Source organism: Tympanuchus pallidicinctus, unplaced genomic scaffold (assembly GCF_026119805.1).
Source record: "Tympanuchus pallidicinctus isolate F22 unplaced genomic scaffold, pur_lepc_1.0 scaffold17, whole genome shotgun sequence".
NCBI lineage: Eukaryota > Metazoa > Chordata > Aves > Galliformes > Phasianidae > Tympanuchus > Tympanuchus pallidicinctus.
Window position 1 is genome coordinate 11925762 of NW_026294690.1, and position 19697 is coordinate 11945458.

Here is a 19697-nt window from a genome sequence, read left to right on the forward strand (position 1 = left end):
GTCTATGCTGTTACATTAAAGTCCACTTACGTTCTCATATGTGCACATGTTAAATCAGCTTATATTCCTGTATTTGTACAAATTAATTGCTCTCAGATGAATTTTACAATGCCTCATTTCTAAGGGTTTCTCCTGAAAGTACACAAAAAAGGTCATCAACACTACCAAATGCTACATTTTTCAACATACTTTGAAGATGATAATTGTGGATAATTACAAGTTTTTGCAATTAGCACATATTTTAAGTTTCCCATTCTATGAATTAATAAGATTCTTCTGTATTTATTCACCCTGCCAAGGATTTCTGCCTACACCACCCAACTTCTGTTGTGAATGGACTATTTCAGCTCACTGAAAACAACTGGATGCCATCGTTACTTGATATTTATTCTGGCACAAGTCTGTCGAAAAGATTCACCCCAAAGTGTCTGGCCCAACCAAGACTTTTGGATTGGAAAAAAACAACAACATAATACCAATGAGCTGATATTTAAAGTCACATATATTTATAGCACTCTTTGCAATTTTTCCCTGAAAAAAAGAAAAAAGGTGACGTGAGGAGAAATTACGGAGGTACTGAGCACTCCGTGGTGGCTGTCATACATAGCTACTAAGCAAAGGAGAGGTCCAAAACCAACTAATGCACTTCTGAGTCTGCCACAAGGCACAGTTTTCTCATTCAGAACTGTACAGATAACAGATTAGTATTCCAGATATTGGCTGATTTTCAGCTCTTCTCTGAAAGCGACACATGCACTTGTACTCCAGAGAGCAGTATATGAGCAAGACTGTCAAGCTTCATCTTTGCTGTTGACTAATTACAAAACCTATGAGTCTAGTTCACAAAACAGAGCTTCATTTGCTACCTATCTGCCTTTGTAGCAACATGGGGGATATTTTGCCAGTAGAAAAAGCTGGCATGTACTGTTTACCTAGGATTAGTTACCTGCTGAAATCACATCAACAATTAGTTTGTTTGATTTTATCTAGGATACAAACATGTAAAAAAAGACAACAACAAAAAAAAAGCGAAAAGCAGTAATGGTGAAATTGGGGTTTGGCTGTCATCTCTTGGACAGGATGCAGCGCTAGCAGTCTAACACAAACATACATGGCTTTGATTGAAAGTCTGTTGCTCTCACGAAGATTTGACTGCATTCCAAAGAAAGAAGCATCATTCCTCAAAAAACTCTTCCAGAGATACCTGGGGCTTTCACATTGCCATTCATTTAGGGTAGCAGCTTAGAACCCTGGTGATCCCACAGAAACATCAAACTTCATTTAGATAATGGTTCAACTGTATGTCTGCTGCCTGAGAATGCTGAAAACTGCCTGGAGAACTAATGATGTGGTGGTTTAACGCCTAATGGGCAGCCAAGCACCACCACACCCACTAAGTTTTAAACCACCACAAATGACTAGTTTAATTAATCAGACTTTAATATTCTTGGACTGCCACTACATCCACCCTTCCACTGGATTGGCTAGAACATACCCTACATAGCCATTTGTGTACCTGCTTGTATTGCCTCAGGCTTTTCTTTGTTGTTGTTTTTTGTTTTTAACGATTTGCTGTCTGTCTTTGACACTTCATCTCTTTGGAACTGATTAAAAATAAAAACAAAAATAAAATGCCTTTTAAACCTCAAGACAAATTCCCTCTGAACTTACACACATATTCAGCATATATGGGGCTTCCATATCTCAGTCTGAAGAGCTACAGATGTATTGTTCTGTTAGTAAAGTTCTTCAAATCTGTTCATATTCCTTATATTCACATACAAATGAATCAAATCTCTTTTTGTAGGATCCACTGTCCATCAGTGATGTTGATACAAGAATGTCTTGCCATTAAATAAACATAAGTCAGGTCTCTTACTAGAACTGTTCAATTAAACATATCTTAAATTGTCCAAAAAGTCAAGAAAAAGTGAAGTTTCATATACTGCTCAAAGTACAACCGTGACACAACTTCTAATTGACCTTGACATTTGAGAACTTCACAAGACAGCAAATTAGTAAGAGGACCTATAAGTCATCCAGGTTAAGAGAAGTCAAACAGAGAATAGCAAGAAGGGCAACACAGCCAACAGTATGTAAATTAGGAATTGTATTTAAGCCAACATACTGCATTATGCATGAAAAGGTGAGTAATAGCAAATAGTTTAAGATATCTGTCTACAATTAATGAATCCTAAATAGCTTTATTAATGTAGGTCAAATTCCATCTTCTTGTGGGAATTTGACATTTACTAATGTGCCTACATATGAATTATTCAAGGAAAATATATTTTATATATATATATATATATACATACAAAATTGTGTCTTGAGTGTGCTCTGCACAAAGGCTGCATTACAGTTCCATTGTAAAATCTAGAGGGGCTGCTTAATTTCTAAGCCAGTAATTGTTAATTAAATAATATTTATATCATACTATATCTAAACTCAAATGTTATGCAGAAGTCTGCAAAATATTGTTTCATTTGTAGCCTGTAGCACAATGTCATCACCCATCACAGAACAGGTATTCAAATTCTGTCTTTTGTTCTTGTAAAACATAAACCTGGTATCAATTCCCACTGTGAAGAAAAACTATGATTAGTAATTAAATTATAGTGCATTAAACTTACTTAACTTAAGTTCACCAGCTGGGAAAATTCTATGCCTCTGGGCCTAACAATAGCTCCTAATCTTACTGTAGTCTGTACCTACTTATTTATTTATTTTAAGTTGTATTATCATTTTCTTTACTGGAATTTCATTAAAAATGGTAATATCATTACTCCTGCTAATACTTAAAACCAACACCATAATCCTGAATTTTAATTAGTAATTATAATTAATCATTATTTCATTAATGAAATGTTTAGTTGGTAATTGTCTTTGAGCATCCCAGTCCCTAGGCTTATAAGCATTTCACAACATTTAATTTCTCGCCATTACTGATTAAGTGGAACCATCAGCCTCATTTACTTTAGCACTTTCACGTGGTTACTATTTACACCTGTTCAAATGGATAACTTCAAGTCTTGACTGGTGTTTCATTAATGGAGAAGCATCTTGTAGGCAACAAGCAACACAAAAACATCTAGGAGGTAAAATGTATGCTTCCAAAGCTTTTTTCCCTCACTTTGCTGTAACTGTAGCTGCAGATCTTCATTTTGCACTATTTTGACACACAGGTTTTAGATCTTCCACCTGACATTCAGCAGCACAACAAAATTAGCACCCATGCTCCTTATGGAGGCAGTGAAGGCATGGGCAACTGCATCCCGACTACAACAGTCTGTGTTTGAAATTAGGTGGGGTGATTTTGGGCCAGCCTGGTGAGGTGCAAAGACATGGAGAGGTAGTAAAGATGTTATCTGCTTTTAGAACACATGGCTCAACCCTAGGATGACTGTGAGGAGAAGTGTGCTAGTGCTGGGATTTAGATATGCCACAGATTATGAAAGAAGGAATACAATACAAAATTCTGTAGCAAGTACCTGTTTTAATTATTACAAAAATTTCATGAAGCACATTCCATCTGTAAGTTACTAATAAAAGTCTATGAATGATTAATTGTTAATATACTACAGACATGAGCATTAAGCGTTAGACATGGTTCTACACGCAACAAATGAAAGCTTTCAAGACAATTTCAAGTCATGGTGATAACTACTTTTTTTATTAACAGTTGGATTACTGATTGAACAAATCTATCACTGGTAACACAAATGTATTAACCTTTAATTTACAAATGGAACCCAGAACGGAAAATAGCCAATTTCATCTATAAAAGGGGCTGTGAATCTTGCTAGAAATATCTGATAATTGTGTCACTATTTCCCAAGTTAAGGTTCACAGGTTACTCAGAGCCTAAGCAGCCCTTGCTGGAATCCTTATCTGGTCCACAGAGACATAACACCCTTTGAGTAGTTTTAATTTAATGCTCCTAGATAAGGCTGCATGCTATCCCTAAAGAAATTAGGTGGTCTTAGAAATGGATGTGGGATAAGAGGCTGGAAAGCCAGGGCTCTTGGTTAATGCTGGTATCACTGTAAACCTGAACCAGCATTCAAAGCAGAAATCCTTGAACTTCAAAATAAGAATCCTGCTGAAGACCCCATATTTTTATTTCTGCACTCATCTTAATTCAGGAGCAGTAAACAACAGAAAATCCTAGCATTTTTAAAAGCATGCATCTTTTGACAGAGCAATAAAATAGCATTCCTATAGTTAGACAATTTGAGTGTCTGCTTTGCCTGTGAAAGCTGCACATATACATGTGCAGCACTCTTGAGAGGGAGATACTTCTGCAAATGATTTGTGCTTATTTTAGACTGATGTGCCTAATTGTATCAATTTTATTACAAAGAGGCACAAAGAACACATTTTCTAATCCTTTTCAGATAGCTACGCTAGACACTCAGTAGATACCCTAGAGTGAAAGTGTCTGAAGACATGGTGGAATTTGCAAACAAAGAAAGTGCCAAGGCCCTGGGTAACCCTTGGGCCAACTATCCCTTCGCATCGGGAACAGCTGGTGGGCTGCATTTTGAAAGAATGCACATGCTCAGAAAAGCCTTGCGTTCCATCAGTGCTCAAGTCCATTGACACAAGCTGGAGTATTTGTCTCCTGGCAGAAGGCTCAGAATACTGATCTCAGCCCCAGTGCACTTAGGGACAAGACTGACATGAGCTATAGTGATTAAAAAAATGGACTTTTTCATGGTTGACCATCTGGATATTACCAAATTATTAATTAGGAGAATGAAGATACAAAGGAAAATGCCTCTCTGTAAGGTAAGGACTAACCCCAGGTTATGCACACATCTCAAACCATGATATTTACATATACGAGGCCATTTAATTGAGATTTACTTCTTCTTTTCTTGGCTGCACAGGAAGTGAACATGCATAAAACCAAGCTAATTTTTCTGTTTCCTGGTGGCTGAAGGATGACAGCAGTACATTTCTACTTACTGCATTTCTAAGAGCAACCGGGATGCTGTGCTCCTTATAATGTTATGTTACTAATCTAGTACTTGATTCAGTGAGAGAAATTCTTAAAAGATCATTTTGAAGCAGATGGAGGATCAATAGTTTCCTGTACAGTCTGTACTCTCTATAGACCAAATAGTATTCATACATCTGAAGTTTAGCAGATGGTGTTTTTGCATTAATTTTCTGAACTACCAACTGTAGGATACTCTGTTTTCAGAAAACTAGTTGCCTTAAGGCTTGAATTTTTAAAAGCATTTCAGATGTTTTCATGTGTTGTAAGCACACCTCTTTCTCAGGTTTTCTCTCCCAAAGGTGCCGTTCTGATTTTGGATCTCAAAAAAAAAAAAAAAACAAAACCAAATTGGCAACAAACTCAGACACACAGGTTCATACCATGTTTTTGACAGAATGGTGAAATATGGCAGCTGTGTTTTCTAGAGTGTATTTGCTCCACTGTCTGGCCACAGAGCAACCTCCTCTGCCATCACAACACATTGCTGCTTAGAAGGAAAGAAACCAAACTGGGGCATGGAAAGCACAACAGAATCATCTAACATAGTTGCAAGATGCTGAAGACCATTTGCTTCTGTTTCAGTTCAGTCTCCAAAGCCCACACAACAGTAGAAGCACCTGGTTCCATCTATTCGTGCTTCTTTTCTGATTTAAATTATTAATTTAAACAAAAGAAAACTTGAGTATTTATAAGATGATGTAATGCCCTCAAATATTTTAAAGAGATGGATTCTTCTTTGGCCAGCTATCATATATATATATATATATATACATATACATATATATATATGATACGCACATACGTATTATCAGGGCAGAAAAACCTGCATGAAGGTCACTATCTTATGAATTTTATACGAGTTCCTAAAGAATCCCCCCAAACTGAGAAGTCTTTGATCCACACCAAAGGGGCAGAAGAGGAAAGCTTCAAAGATGAATAAAAATCCTCTTATTTTGCACCTGACTTAACCGCAGTCAGTGTGTATTATTTATCATCCTCACTTCTGCATCACTCTAAGCATTCTGAAGTCATTCAATTTAGCTTTTCAGTTTGGTCAACTTGCCAGGAAGGAGTAATCTTGCCTTCACCTTCTCTAGCCCCTCTTCTGAACGTAAATATAGTGTGACTGCTAATTTGTTGATTTATACAAGGTTTAATCCACTAGAGTCATAAAATATTAACGGAACCTTTCTTCAGTAAATTTATAGCTAAATAAAATCTTAGCTTTCAAGACTCGCAAGAAACTAGACTGACATTTTATTTGCTTGAAATACATTTTCTGATTCAGTGAGGTGGACTGACATGGGCAGCTTGCTTATTGAAACTGGAGTGTATGCAGTGTGCTTGTGTGCTATCTTCAGAGAGAAAATTTGTTTCCTTATTTCACAGAATAGTACAGCTAATGCTTTCATCCCACCCTTTACTGTTACTATTAAATAATTGTAACAAGAGAGCAGATAGCTTCTGCTACAATTAATGCTTTTAAAAAGGGGAAACACAGAGAAGTTGCTGTTATTTATTACATCTCCTGTCATGCTGGGTTCCTCTTAAAGAGAAAACTTTCTGCCAGATGGAAGTCTTGCTGAGTTGGGTTGGAAAAACATCCTCGAGTGCCCCAGAAAACCTTGAAATAAGATCTCTCTCTCATTCTCCTATTTAACAGTTAACAAAGCTGGGATCTATGCATACTGCAAAGTGAAGACGATGGTGTAAACACCCCAAATACTAGATAAATGAGGTTTAGATTCCTACAGTGAGCACCAACAATTTCCTAGTATTAGTTTTGCTGTGACAGATTATTCAAGTTTTTTAGAAAGATAGTGAGCATCAAGCTCAATGAATGTCACAATATATAGACTATCAGTGGGAAACCTCAGAGTTTCCATCTTTCAGGATTTTCACTGAAGTGTTTACTTGGAGGCCCTTATTGACAAAGCTGAAAATAATGAAAGATTTTAGATCTCCATATTCAGTTTTCTAGATGGAATAATAGCACAGCTTTGTTGACTTTTAGCCAGAAAAGCAGAACAGTAAGTCCTTGAAGCCCAATTAAGAATCAATGCTACAAATGCTACTTTCCTACTTTCAGAATCTGGCAGTTCCTGAATCCTTAAACTTTGCAGTATTTCAGAGAATCCATTCAGAGTACATCTGTATAGCACAGGATAATTTCTTTGATGTAGCAGAAACAAAACCACAAAACAAAAATGAAGGTCTGTTCTCTCTAATTTTTTTTTTTTATTATTATTATTATTTTTTTTAAGAGGATTAAAAAATTACCATCTTTAGCTGCTCTTCTAATATGCAAGCCTGCATCAGAAGGAATAATCTCCCTTGCCTCTTCATCACAGCAACAAGAATGTTTCCTTAATTATATAGCTCTGTGAGTACAAGCTGATGTAAAACTAAGCTCACTCACAACTTTCCTGTAAGCATTCAGAACCTGCAGTGGGTGAAGCACGTTCCTGCTCCTCTGCACCCACCAAAAGCCCTGGCACTGTCACTGCTCAACTCACATTCACCCACTCCCAGGAATGCTAAGCTATGAGACTCACAGTCCCAGGGCACACTGCTATTTCCCAAAATGCTGGACACTAGAACTGCTCTGTTTAACTGCTCTCTCAGCAGGATTTGCATCGCCTAATAAGAATCTACTGTGTTTCAACCTCCATAAAGTATTTTTTTAATACTAATTTCATTTATTTAGGAAATCACATTGTTAAATTAAGATATTTGGGGTTTACACAAATGTTTACATGAAGCACATAAAACCTGCTACATTCTTCTATCTTGACATTTTGCTGTTCTCTCCCTGCATACTGATGTTTCTCTACCCACTACACAGGGAGCAGTGCCACCATCAGCTGCATTACTTCTGAAAGCTGAGATTCAGACTACATTTTCTTCTGGTCTGTCTTTAAAAATCAACACTCAGTCACAACAGCAGTCACTCTCCTGCAGATCTGCAAGCAGGCTGCACCATCTCCTTCCATAATAGCTTCATTTATCATTGTTCGCTTCCTGCTCAGACCTTCCATACATCCTTAACAAATGCTCCAACAATTTCTTTTTCTTCTTTTCCCCCCAGTCTGAACATGAAGTTGCCACAGCTTCTTCAAACCTCACTGTGACACTAAGCATAGACTCCAGCTCTTGGTTAAACTCAACCCACTCGAGCTGAAAGCCCTGAGCCAGTGCACTTTGCTCTTGATTCCATGAATCACTGAAGGCTTTTGCAGCACCAAGACATCTCAGTTCCATCCCAACATGTTTGCAGTCTTTACTGATTTTAAGTCTTTTGGCAGACCGAGCCTCAATTTCATTTAACCTGTTGCCAATTACTTCTCTAGGGGACTCCAGCCATGAAGACACAGAGGATGTGTGTGCATGCTCCCCATAAATTAGTCCCATATTAAAGGCCATAACAAGACCTGACCTTCTACTGAATTTTCTTTTAATCAAATTCATGACAGTGGTGGACAATCTGAGTGGAGTCTTGTGCATTACCACAGTAAAGAAGATGCAAACTTCATTGTATCAGACACTTGAGTTAGTCACACTGGTTTCACAGTCCAGTTCTCAGCTACTGAGGATACTGAACTTCTTCCAAACTTTCAGGAACTCACTTGCAAAGCACTGAAAACACTAGCTTCTGTTGTGAGTGACTGCACTGTACTTTCCACCAGTGATATAATTTCTCCTGTCAAAGCATGCCTTTCTACTACCAGCACTGTAGCTGGGTCTGACACCATTTCCATCACACTTCCCACCACCTATTTACATACAATATTGCAGCAAAGATGGTTAGAACAGCTAGCATTTGGGGATTCATTCAATGGGATTTATCCACCAAGAGACAAATTTGATTTATACATTGCAGGCTTTACACCTTCTGCTCTGTTTTGGCATACTCTCACACACTGAATATTAATTCCTTTCACTGTTATATTTGCAGTTGTTAAGTTTATAAATCTTAATCTGTCTCTCTGGGATGGTGAGGCTATATTGCACCTCATGTGATTCTCCAGCTCTCTTGAGATTCTTAACATTTATTAACCATTTGCAAAAATATGAGATTGGAAAAAAGCTTTAATGCAGGACTATGGATTAATCACAGTTATCAAAGCTCCTTTTTAAAATACGGATGCTGCAAAGCACACACAGGCACCAAAGTTAAAATTTAAATTGCAGCAGACATTTGTATATAAATTATGCATCTAAACAGAAGCGTTAATAATTTAAGTTATTAAGTTGCTCAGCTAACATCAGACCTTAATTAATCCTCAGTATATCTGTAAAGTATAAATAAGCTGATTAGAACTTGTAAGTTTACTGTGTGTCTTTTCAGCCCTTAGCACAAAATGAAGTTTTTTCGTTTGAGGGGTGTGTACATCTCAGCCAGCATGCATGCTTGAAACGTTACTTTTTCATGTTGACAACAAACAGGAAAGAGCACGAAGATATTTCAGCAAATTCAAGTGCCAGCAACAAGGGAATATTCCAAAGCAACACAGTGAACCACACTGGAATGAGAAGCAGAGAAGTTCAACGACATTGAGGAAATGATGACAATGAGAAAAAGTGAATGACCTAAGCACCAGAAAAGTGTTCCACCTTCACAACCACAATTAACACAACGAATGCTGCTAAACTTTGCCAGGCTGTCAGCTGCTGGGAACAACCCTGTTCCGGGATAGTGGGGATGCTGAGCATTCTCTAGTATTAACAGCTCTGTTGGCTGATGCACCTGAGCCATTTCTTGCATCCCAGCAGACAGGCCAGAGACCCAGATCCCAATTTACATTTTGTATTTGCTTAGCTTCAGCAGGTCTTCTTCTATGCAGGACTGTGGCTCTGAGAGGCTCAAGGCACTTTTCTGTTTTTCTCTTTACAGTCAGTCTTGTAGCTCAGCTGCCTTTGGAAGCAGTTTCTCTCACAGCATCCAAAACCACATGTTGTTTTTTTTTGTTTTTGTTTGGTTCTGGGATTTTTGTTTTGTTTTTCTTTTTTCTTTTTTTTTTCTTTTTTCTTTTTTTCTTTCAGCATCTAAGACATCTCCTTGGACTTATGTGCTGTATTTTCAGTACAAAGTCCTTCTCTGTGAACTGTAAGAGCCTTTCTCTTTTAGACCTGCTTCACCCAGTAATGGTACTGCTGCAATTTCAGATTCATTTTTCATCTTCTGCTTTAGGTATATTTTTCTGGCAATTTTGAACAGACGTGACTATGGAGGATTTCTAGACACTGCTCTGCAGTTTAAAAGTATTTATCTTTAGAGTTTGATTTTCTTCCCAAGATGTGAGAGTTATACATAAAAACACCCTAATAATCAGCTTACCATGTTCCTCTGTTGAGGAAAGCATATATGTACACAGAAGTACATCTGTAAAGGAGATGAGCTGCACTGATAGTTTAGAAAACTTAATCGTGACACGCTAACTTCTCTTTCCCAGCTTCAGGGAAAAAAAAAAAAGTAATGGTAACTGCTAACACAAGGCTACCTGTATTTCTATGAAAATTATAAGGAAGGGTCGCTTCTGCCATCCAAACCAGAGGAGTCTGATCAGCCTTCATCCTACACAGACAAATGTTTTAACTTGAATGTTTTGTTAGTGAATTTCCAAATAAATACGCCCCTTTATCAATGCCTACCTACATTCACAATATGAAGTCATGAGCTGCCAAACATTCAGTGGGACAGAGTCCTGTCCTCTGCTGAGCTGCAGGGCTGGAGTAAATTCAGATGCAGCCCAACACTAAAGCACCTCAGCCCTCATGGAAAAATGATGTACTCGCCTGTACTAAATTACAGGAAAGATGTGATCTCTCACTCATCAAGCAATAAGGAGACCCTAGAAGCTGAGCTATTACAGTTAATGAGACAGTCCCAGATTGAGTATCCTAACCTCAGAGTTCAGAAACCGAAAACGTGCTCATCATTTGTGAACTTTTCAATTTAATATTTCAATTAAAAAGCTAGCTTTGCAGATCTCTTGCCGATCAGGACACTTTGATCCAAACAGGGAATGTACGTATGGTGCCTCTGTCGTGCATTAGCAGCCTCCTGTGCAGTTTTACTGAACAAGAGGCCCAGCTACACCAACGTGCTCCATGCCAGCAGTGTTATAGCACAGAGCGGAGGATAAACTTGCTGGGAAAAGCTCTGCAATGGGCCTTTTTTCTTAAGAAGAGAGAGAATCTGCCCTTGGCCAATGTTGACAATTGTCTGACTAAAAAGTTCCTCTGGGAGATTGTTTCGCTTCCTCCCCCAGGCTTAATGGAGATTATTAAGCAATAGCGTTTCTGTTGCCTCTCCCCCACCCCCCACCAAATTTAACCTCATGCTTTCCATAGAACACTTATTATTTAAAGCCAGGGGTTTTCACTCAAGCCCAGTCACAAAGTCTCTGCTACAAAAGAATCCTAAAACAGCAGACACTAATTCGGCCATCAACCTATAATTCAATGAGGGACAACTTCTCACCCAGACCTTTTGGACAGCCCAGCCCCAACTCAGCTGCCCTCACTTGTTTTGCAAAAGCTCTCAGCATAACTTCTGCATAGAGTGAGAAACCCAAGTCCTCACCAACACAAATCACACCCATCCACCACCTTCAGTTCCACCCCCCTAGAGAGTCAGCACAGCTCCAAAACTGTCTACAGCCTCCACAGTTCAATCACGCATCATCTATTTCTATTATTTGTCCCAAACTTATTGCTATAATGGAGGTCTCCTTGACTTATTTCTTAGGAGAAACAGCGAATAACTGTCTTCTAGTCACCCTCTCTACATCATCCTATGATTTTAGAGATCTTTGTATTTCAACCCTTGGTCTCTTTTCCATCTGGAGAACTTCAATCTGTTTAAGTTTGCCTTCCAAGGGGAATCAGGAGGATTTTGCTCATTGGCTGAATAGGTTTCACAGAAATGCCCCTACATCCAAAACATCAATTCTGTATGAAATCAAATATAATAAATGCAATATGCCCCAGAGAAGGCTTTGTTCATAGAAAGCAGCAAGTTGCTGGGAAGAAAGGGGAAGGAAGATTTTAATGGATGCCTCATTACAACATTAATTATATCAAAGAAGTTTCTGCTTTCTTGCTCAGTTTCATATTTTTGTTGTGTGCCCCAACCACAAAAGTGATTCTTATTTATTCTTCAGTTAAAATTTACATATTTCTCCAGTCTTTTTTAATTAGCAAGAATATATTTTTTAAAAGCTGCTATATCTAATGAAGTTACGGTGAACTTGAAACTTACACAACTGCTGTCTCATTAAACAAATAATCAGATCAGAAACGGTGTGACAGCTAAATTCAGAAATTGACATATCCTGGTTTAGGACAGAGCTACAGTTTAAATCATTTAAGATTAAAAGTTCCTGGTAGATGTGGATGATGAGGAAATCATACATTTTTACAGTGAGTTGGAAGGGATGGAAACAGCTTGAAGATTCAAATTAAGGGTTACACAGCCAACATGCACCTGTATGACTGATTCTAATATACACCTCCAAAACTTTTTTTAATAAATATGTAATGCTATGAGAGGGATACCATCAGCATAAGGAATGAATATTAACACTTGCTAGCCATTTATTCTTCTTTTATATTGAATGACTTACTTAAATTATTTACTTAAATTTCTTGCAATTGAACCATGCCTTGCTCAAGCACTTCATCCTTTCAAGACTCAGTCTTCTACAAGGGAAACTGGGTCTATATATCCTGGTGGCTTCCACACAAAAATCAGAAGCAGACTTTGCAGCCAGGTCACCCTCCCTGTTGCCAGGGGACTCATTGCAGCTTCAAAGCCATTAGTGGAGCTCATTTTATCTCAGAGAACTATTAGGAGGTTACCACTCCACTGACTTCATTTGCCTTTGTTAAGTTGCCATTACTGAAGGGAAATAAATAAATAAATAAATAAATAACTTTCACAGGGAGTACCTCCCCCTGGCACTACCATGTTGAAATCTCCTAACTTGTTCACTTACTGGTAGAAATGTCACCACTTTCCCCTAAATTCTACACACTCATATACATCACACACACTCTAGACAAGTGACAGACATCTTGTCCAATATCTTGCAGCCTATCAGATTCAGCAACAAAAGCTTTAAGCCATCAAAAACTACATTTTCCCAGTGAAATGTGTCTTTATTTCAAGCTTTGAAAGGCCATGAAATGATAGACTATAAATTGCAAGTTTTAATATCTATAGGCACTTCTGTGGTGCCCATCTATGTGCAAAAAACCTTTCTGATCTCTGAAGTTCTAAAATATATTACTGCCCTCCACTTCCAAGGTCTTTTTGGTGGAAGGTGCAGATCCAAAGGAGTCAAGGACTACAAACAACATGGATCTGTGAGATAAATTCATAGCAAAGAAGCAGGCCACTGCTCACAAGGACACAACACTGCGAACGACATTGTCTACACCATCACTTGTCATCCAGCCACAAATAAAGAATCGCTTTTCCTGGACTGCAGGGCTGACACATCAGAGATGAGCAGTGGGGATACACTGCACAGGCATCTGGAGCATCACCTCACTAGGAGGTGCATTCCCTTTCCACAGCACCACCAAAAGCAACCCCACAGTACAAACTATTGCATTACTCAGTATAATGCTGGAACATGATGGAAAGTACAGCAACGACAGAGTAGATGACACAATCCCAGGCTGCAACGAGAACAAGCCCAAATGCAACATCTGTAGATGCAGAAATAAAGGAAGAAAAACTACCTACCTTTGGATACCTATGCGTTGGGCAGGAATTTCCAGGAAGTTACTCTTGCCACCACTGCCAACCCTCAACTGAAGTCTGGGAAGGGATGGATCCTGGCTCCACCCCTTCCGGCCAATCAGGGCCATTGCATGCACCTGAGCTCCCCTGGGTTGCCCCTGCCTTCTCACCAGGTGCTCAATCACTGCTTCAAGCTGTGACAGCATTTCAGCTATGCCCAGAAGCAGGAGTTTAACAGGCCACTTCAGCTTTTATAGGAAGTCTACAAAGCTTCAGAAATGAGATCTGACTCTAGATCGGGTTTCACGGTATCCTTTGAGTTGGAAGAGATCCTTACAAGCTGTCTGGTTCAACACCTTGCAATGAACAGGGACACACACAGCTCCATCAGGTACTCAGAGCCCATCCAGCCTAACCTTGGCTGTCTGCAGGGATGAGCACCCACCACATCTCTGGACAGCCTATGCCAGAAGCCTCTCTGCTTCCAAGAAACCAAGCCAAGAGTTCCAGGTTTGCACTCATGCACTGAGGTGAGGGGCCTGCCAGCAGCTTGCTCAGCTGCACCCACCACTGCACAGAAGACAAGAACAATTGCAGACTTAATTTCAGAACTTCAAATGACTTCTCCCCAGCCCCCAAGTCTTGCTTTTTCTTTTTTTTTTTTTTTATGTCAACTGCAGGCCTGACCAGAATGCTTAATGCTGGCGCAAAGCTTTGACAGTGTAAGATTTATGATTATTTTCATAACGTAGGCCTTGTCAGGGATTTTTTATTTGATTTTGGTTGGATTATCTATTGCAATGTCAATAACATATTTCACTTTTTTTTATTTCTTATTTTTCCAGGATACAACGCAGTCAAGGCTGATGGAAAGCAGGGCTAGACCCACTTAAACACGATTTGTTGGTGTCCTCAATTCTCAGAGCTGCTCCCTAGGGGCAGCAAAGTTTGCAATGTTCTACAAAGGAATTTCTTAATATCTTTTTTTTTTTTTTTCCTAGACAACTACTTTCATTAATTATTTGAATAAGATTTAACTAAGATGAAAGACTCTGGTCTGCCTTTGATGTGAACGCATAACTATCATTAACATCATTTTATTATTAGCGGGAGTTGTGCACATAAAGAGGGTAGAATAGATCCCTGCTTTTTAAGCTAAATCTTTGCTACTTTTTTTTTTTTTTTTTTTTTTTTTTTTTCTTCCTCTTCTTTCCCTGTTCCTTTCACCTCTAATGACTGAAACAAAGGATGAACAGCTGGAACTTACACCAGAGTCACATTAAGAGCCTTGCAGGACACCCTTGCTGTGATAGGAAGTGTTTGCAGAACAACTCCCATTGAAGTTTCAGCTCCAGAGTGATGTCCTCATATGCTCACTGTAGAGCTTGCATTTCTTCCAATTGACCCTTGCCCTCCAGCTAAGTTTGGCTGGGAAGTTCAGGCATGAATTTAGTGGTGATTTTTTTTAACTTCAAGAATGATAAAAAGGGTATTAAAATCCAGACTTTTCCCTTGGAGACCTATTTGTTGAAGTTACGTGCAAGCTGTCATCTGAACCTTAAAAAGCAATTATCCCATGCAAAGACCTTGCTTACATCAGAGGACTGGACTATAACCAGGACACTGACATTCTCTGCACGAGAAGACTATTTTAGAAGAAGTATTTAGAGAAGAAAGAGCTACAGTATAATAGTACAACTACAGCAATACAACTATATTACAGAGAGCTAACAATATATCTACAGGCGTGGATGGGCTTTGAATCTGAAGCATTTGTCAGGCTTTAGGAAAACAATTAAGGACACAAGCAGTGGAAGCATTATGCTATGGCAGAAGTATGGTTGACACCTTTCAGTTTAGTCAAGCCTTAAGCAAGAACCAGCTTCCTCCTAACAGAAGAACGTATTCTGCCTGCATCTCTATTCTCCCGGTTTAGATAGGGAGCATGTTGCTTCTTTCATAGAAACAGAACGTGAGCAAATTAATGAAGCCAAGAGAAACTTAACTTTTTCATTTCCAGACTATATCATTTTAACAGTGCTGGTTTTATGGCGCATTAATGTTGTTGTTGGCATTTATATGGCATATTAATTACATTGCATTCAGTTATTTTCTCTGCTAAACTTAAAAGGTCATATCCTTTGTGTATGCTTTTCTATATGGAAATTTTATTTCTCTAGCATATAAAATAGAAACTAAATCAATGAAATAATGCATTTCCTATGAAACAAGCAAGCACTATTCAGTGAAAAGACAGTTAATATACAGGCTTGCTGGGAATTTTTAAGAAATAAGAGTTAAAGTTTTCTTCCATTTCCTGCAGAAGAAGAATGGTACTGCTCCTGTACAGCACTAAACATATTCTGCCAGTGCCAAGAATGCTTACACCTGAGAGAGGAAAAAATGAAGGAGTGTGTATAGTTTTCTATGTGCATAGGTTTACACATTGTACAGAAATACTTTCCCCAAGAAGATGGCAGCATAGAAGACATCTGATATACTACAAGCCATTAAGTTGTCACTAAGCCTACAATGTATATCTTCCCTCGAGTGCAATTCTGGGTTGTTTACCTTTTTTAAAAAAACTGGTTATATTTTACCCCCAAAAAATTCCCTGTGAAAATGAAGATCAATCGGCTGAGTGGAGAAGTGTAAATATTGTCTAGCAGAAAAAGCAGTCAATGCATAAAAGTTATTGACAACGGCTGGGGCAATACAATGATTTTTCCACAGAGATGAGACCATTTCATCATGAAAAGTTCATATAACAGGAAAATATTCATTCTGCTAGGGATTGGCTGCACTTTATTTTTCACAGGTTCCCTTTGTGCTGCAAGCTGACACAGGACACCAGTATGAATTGTAACGATGATGTCCTTTTTGATTCTTACATATCAGAAGTACATGATCCACAGCACTCTGCTCTTGTGCTTAGGCTAATGTAGGGAGCTTCTCCAGGGCTCAGAGGCTGTGTGATCTGGGCACCCAGTCCTTGCAGGAATGACCCCATGAAATTCCCACAAATTTTCTCTGAAAAGGACAAGAGAAGCTCTGTCTGAAGTCATGGAAGAACCCCTGCCTTTATTTGCAAGGAAAATGGCACTGATCTAGAACAGGGAGACTCCACGTTTGAGCCTTCACTGCATCACACAGGGCAAGTGCCCATGTTGGCACCATAGCTCTTAACTACTCAAGTTTCCTACAAGCAAAGGAAATGACATCTAAGCATTCTTGTGCTCACTGAACAAAGCACGGGTGAATTATGGTATTCTCTTTTTGGCAATTAAATTTTTTAATGAGGGAAGGAAAATTCCTTCCTGACAACATATTCCTGTTCTTCGAGGCATCTAACTGCATCTTCTCACCCCAGAAGTGCAGGAAAGAATAGATGAATGTTATGACCACATGGTTTCCTCAGGCCATATCTGTTTTCTTTACAACTGCTGAGTGATTTTTACTATTTCTGTTGAAATGCAGAGATGGTAAAGGCTGCAATTAAAACATAAATATGAATTAGAAAAGCAAATAGAAACTAATGATGGGTATATAAAAACTCAGGCAAGCACACTGAGTTACAGCCACCCTTCAGCTGCTTGGGCTTTTTAAATACATTTACTTTAGAGAGAGGGGTTCCCTCCTATCACAAGAAATATCTTGAAGGGCAGGAAGCCGCCAGCAGAGGCAACAGCAATATATGAAATTGCTTCTTCATATCTCCAATATGCCAGCAACTGTAAATCTAACAATGTAAAAGCTGCCTGAATCCACAGGACTCCACTTGTGCTCACTGTAGTGCAGAACAGGCAGAAACTAAAACTAAATGGATAACCTACTGACCACGCTTGTGCTAGGCTCCCCCACCCTGAGTAACTGGTGTCCTCAGAAAAACGTTGGGAAAATATCATTGCCCATGATGGAGCTGTTTGCTCCTTTTCATTTGTTTTGCACCAAGATGTTGTTTTGCTCCAAGCCTGCCTACTGTGCTGGTCTAGGCCATCAGGGCTCATGCCTGTGCTTGCAAGCAGGAACATACAGGAACACAAACACAGAGTTAAAAACTTTGCTGCATCAGCAAAGAGAGACAGGCTTGGGGTGGTGACCTTCCACAGCACCCGTTGTGCCCCCAGGTAGCTCTGTCCACAGCCATCAAGCACTGTTCCTTGCTCCAAATCTACCAGCCTCCACATCACAGTTTCCCAGAACTTCAGCTTTCTTTAACAAGTGAAGAAGAGGCCCTGAAATCAGAAAGGACATCTCCCTTTACACACTCAGCAAGTTATCAACATTCGAATTTTAAAATAAATTAGTGATACCAGATTAGTGCCACAATGGAAAATTAATTAAATCTTTATTTTAAATAAAATTCCATTTATTCTGCTGATGTCACTGTGATATTAACAGTGCTGAAGCATAAATCGGTCCCTCCATAAAGCCAGCGTAATTGTGTGCTGCATGCTAGCTATTCTGCTCACATCAGAAATGCATCCTTAAAACATTTCAGCTTAAGCCTTGTCAGTACTAATCCTAATGCCTGATGCTGAGATGTGTATTTTATTACTGTGTATAAATGAAAACGGAAAACCTTCGTGGAGGATTACAGGGTGTAGTAATGACCTCCGCAGTGCTACAGCAGAAGATGTTCACAGGCGCCAAATGGGATTCTGGAGTAAAAGTGACATGTGTCTATATAACCTTGGCACCCTCTCCTGGTACACGTGTACCTACCAGCTGTGAGATTGTAAACATATGTCCATTCTACTGAACTGAATCTTCATTTATGAGGAGGCTAAAAAAGAGGAGTGAGCAGGGAAGATGGGTTTTGTCTGAAGCAGCTAATGGGCTTCTGTTTGCTTCTAGATGGGAAAGAGTTGTTTCATGCTGCCCTGAGACCATGGGCTGAGGGATAGAGGAGAAAACTAGAAGAAATGGCAGATGAATGAAAAAAAAAAAAAGAAAACAAAGCAGGAGATTTTTGTGTGTGTGTAGCTGGGGGAGGAGGGGAGTGGAAGGGGAGAAAGAGAAGGAAGCAGCAGGGAAAGGAGGTAGCAAAAGGTAGGGGAAGGGGGATACATCTCCATGTCCCACCCTCCAAGGAAACTGCTTCTCCTGTTTGGTATGTGAGATGCTGCAGAGAGGAGCAGAATGCCTGACCCACTCTGAACTTTGCTCCAAAACAAGAGGGGGAAATGCTGGGGGAAGGGGAGATGGGGGAAGGAGGAAAGGTTTCTGTCATCCATGCTCCCTCCAGCCAGCCCTCACTGCCCTTTTCAATAGCAGAGAAATAGAAGAGAGATGCTTCAAAGTCTCATTTTATTTGGCCCAGGTTTACTCTAATCTACCCTGGGCCCAGAAACACAGCTTTTCAATCTGTCAGAAAGTTGTTCTGCTGACCCTGAAATGTCAAACTGTTACAGGGAGCTGAATCCAAAATTGATTACTTCAGAGGTCAGACAATACCCAGTTTTATAGTGATTTTTTTTTTTTAAGAAGTCTTTCTGAACAACAACAAGAACAAAAAAAAGTATATATATCTCTCCAAAACCCCTCTTTTGAAATAAGAGCATGCAACCAGGAGCACAGAGCTTTCTGAGAAAAGGAGATGCAGACCAACACCAATGTGGCTCTGTGCCTCTGCGCTGTGTGAGGGAGGGTGTAAGACCCACAGGAACAGCATGCAGGCAGGCTCTCAGCCCAGTACCAGCACAGACACACGCACATTTAGGGCTGGTTGGCTGCTTTAACTGAATTCCCAGACCACCTCCACTATGAGCTTACCCCTTGTATGCTTGCACAGACCCCTATGCCTCCATAGAACCCCCCATTGGCTTTGCTGTTTGTTCTGCAAGACCTGCTCTAACAGGGAAGATCCACCTCCTGTCTACATCTGAAATTCCTTCTGCCAAAGCCCTTCCTTCCAGATCCCCTTGAGCAATGAGAAAC

General features: G+C 39.4%; 1 protein-coding gene across 5 annotated transcripts in view; it reads right to left on the reverse strand.

Annotated features, from left to right (window-relative positions):
• Nucleotides 1-19697, reverse strand: part of FHIT (fragile histidine triad diadenosine triphosphatase) — a 506430-nt gene that overhangs the window by 36725 nt on the left and 450008 nt on the right. Inside the window, exon 6 of one of the 5 annotated variants that reach the window (XM_052678996.1) lies at nt 15373-16787. The exons of the other annotated variants lie outside the window; for them this stretch is intronic. Within the exon in view, the coding sequence (XP_052534956.1) occupies nt 16719-16787 (69 nt within the window). The 3' untranslated portion in view covers nt 15373-16718. Of the gene's footprint in view, nt 1-15372; nt 16788-19697 lie in introns of those variants that run through there. 5 annotated transcript variants of the gene reach the window in all.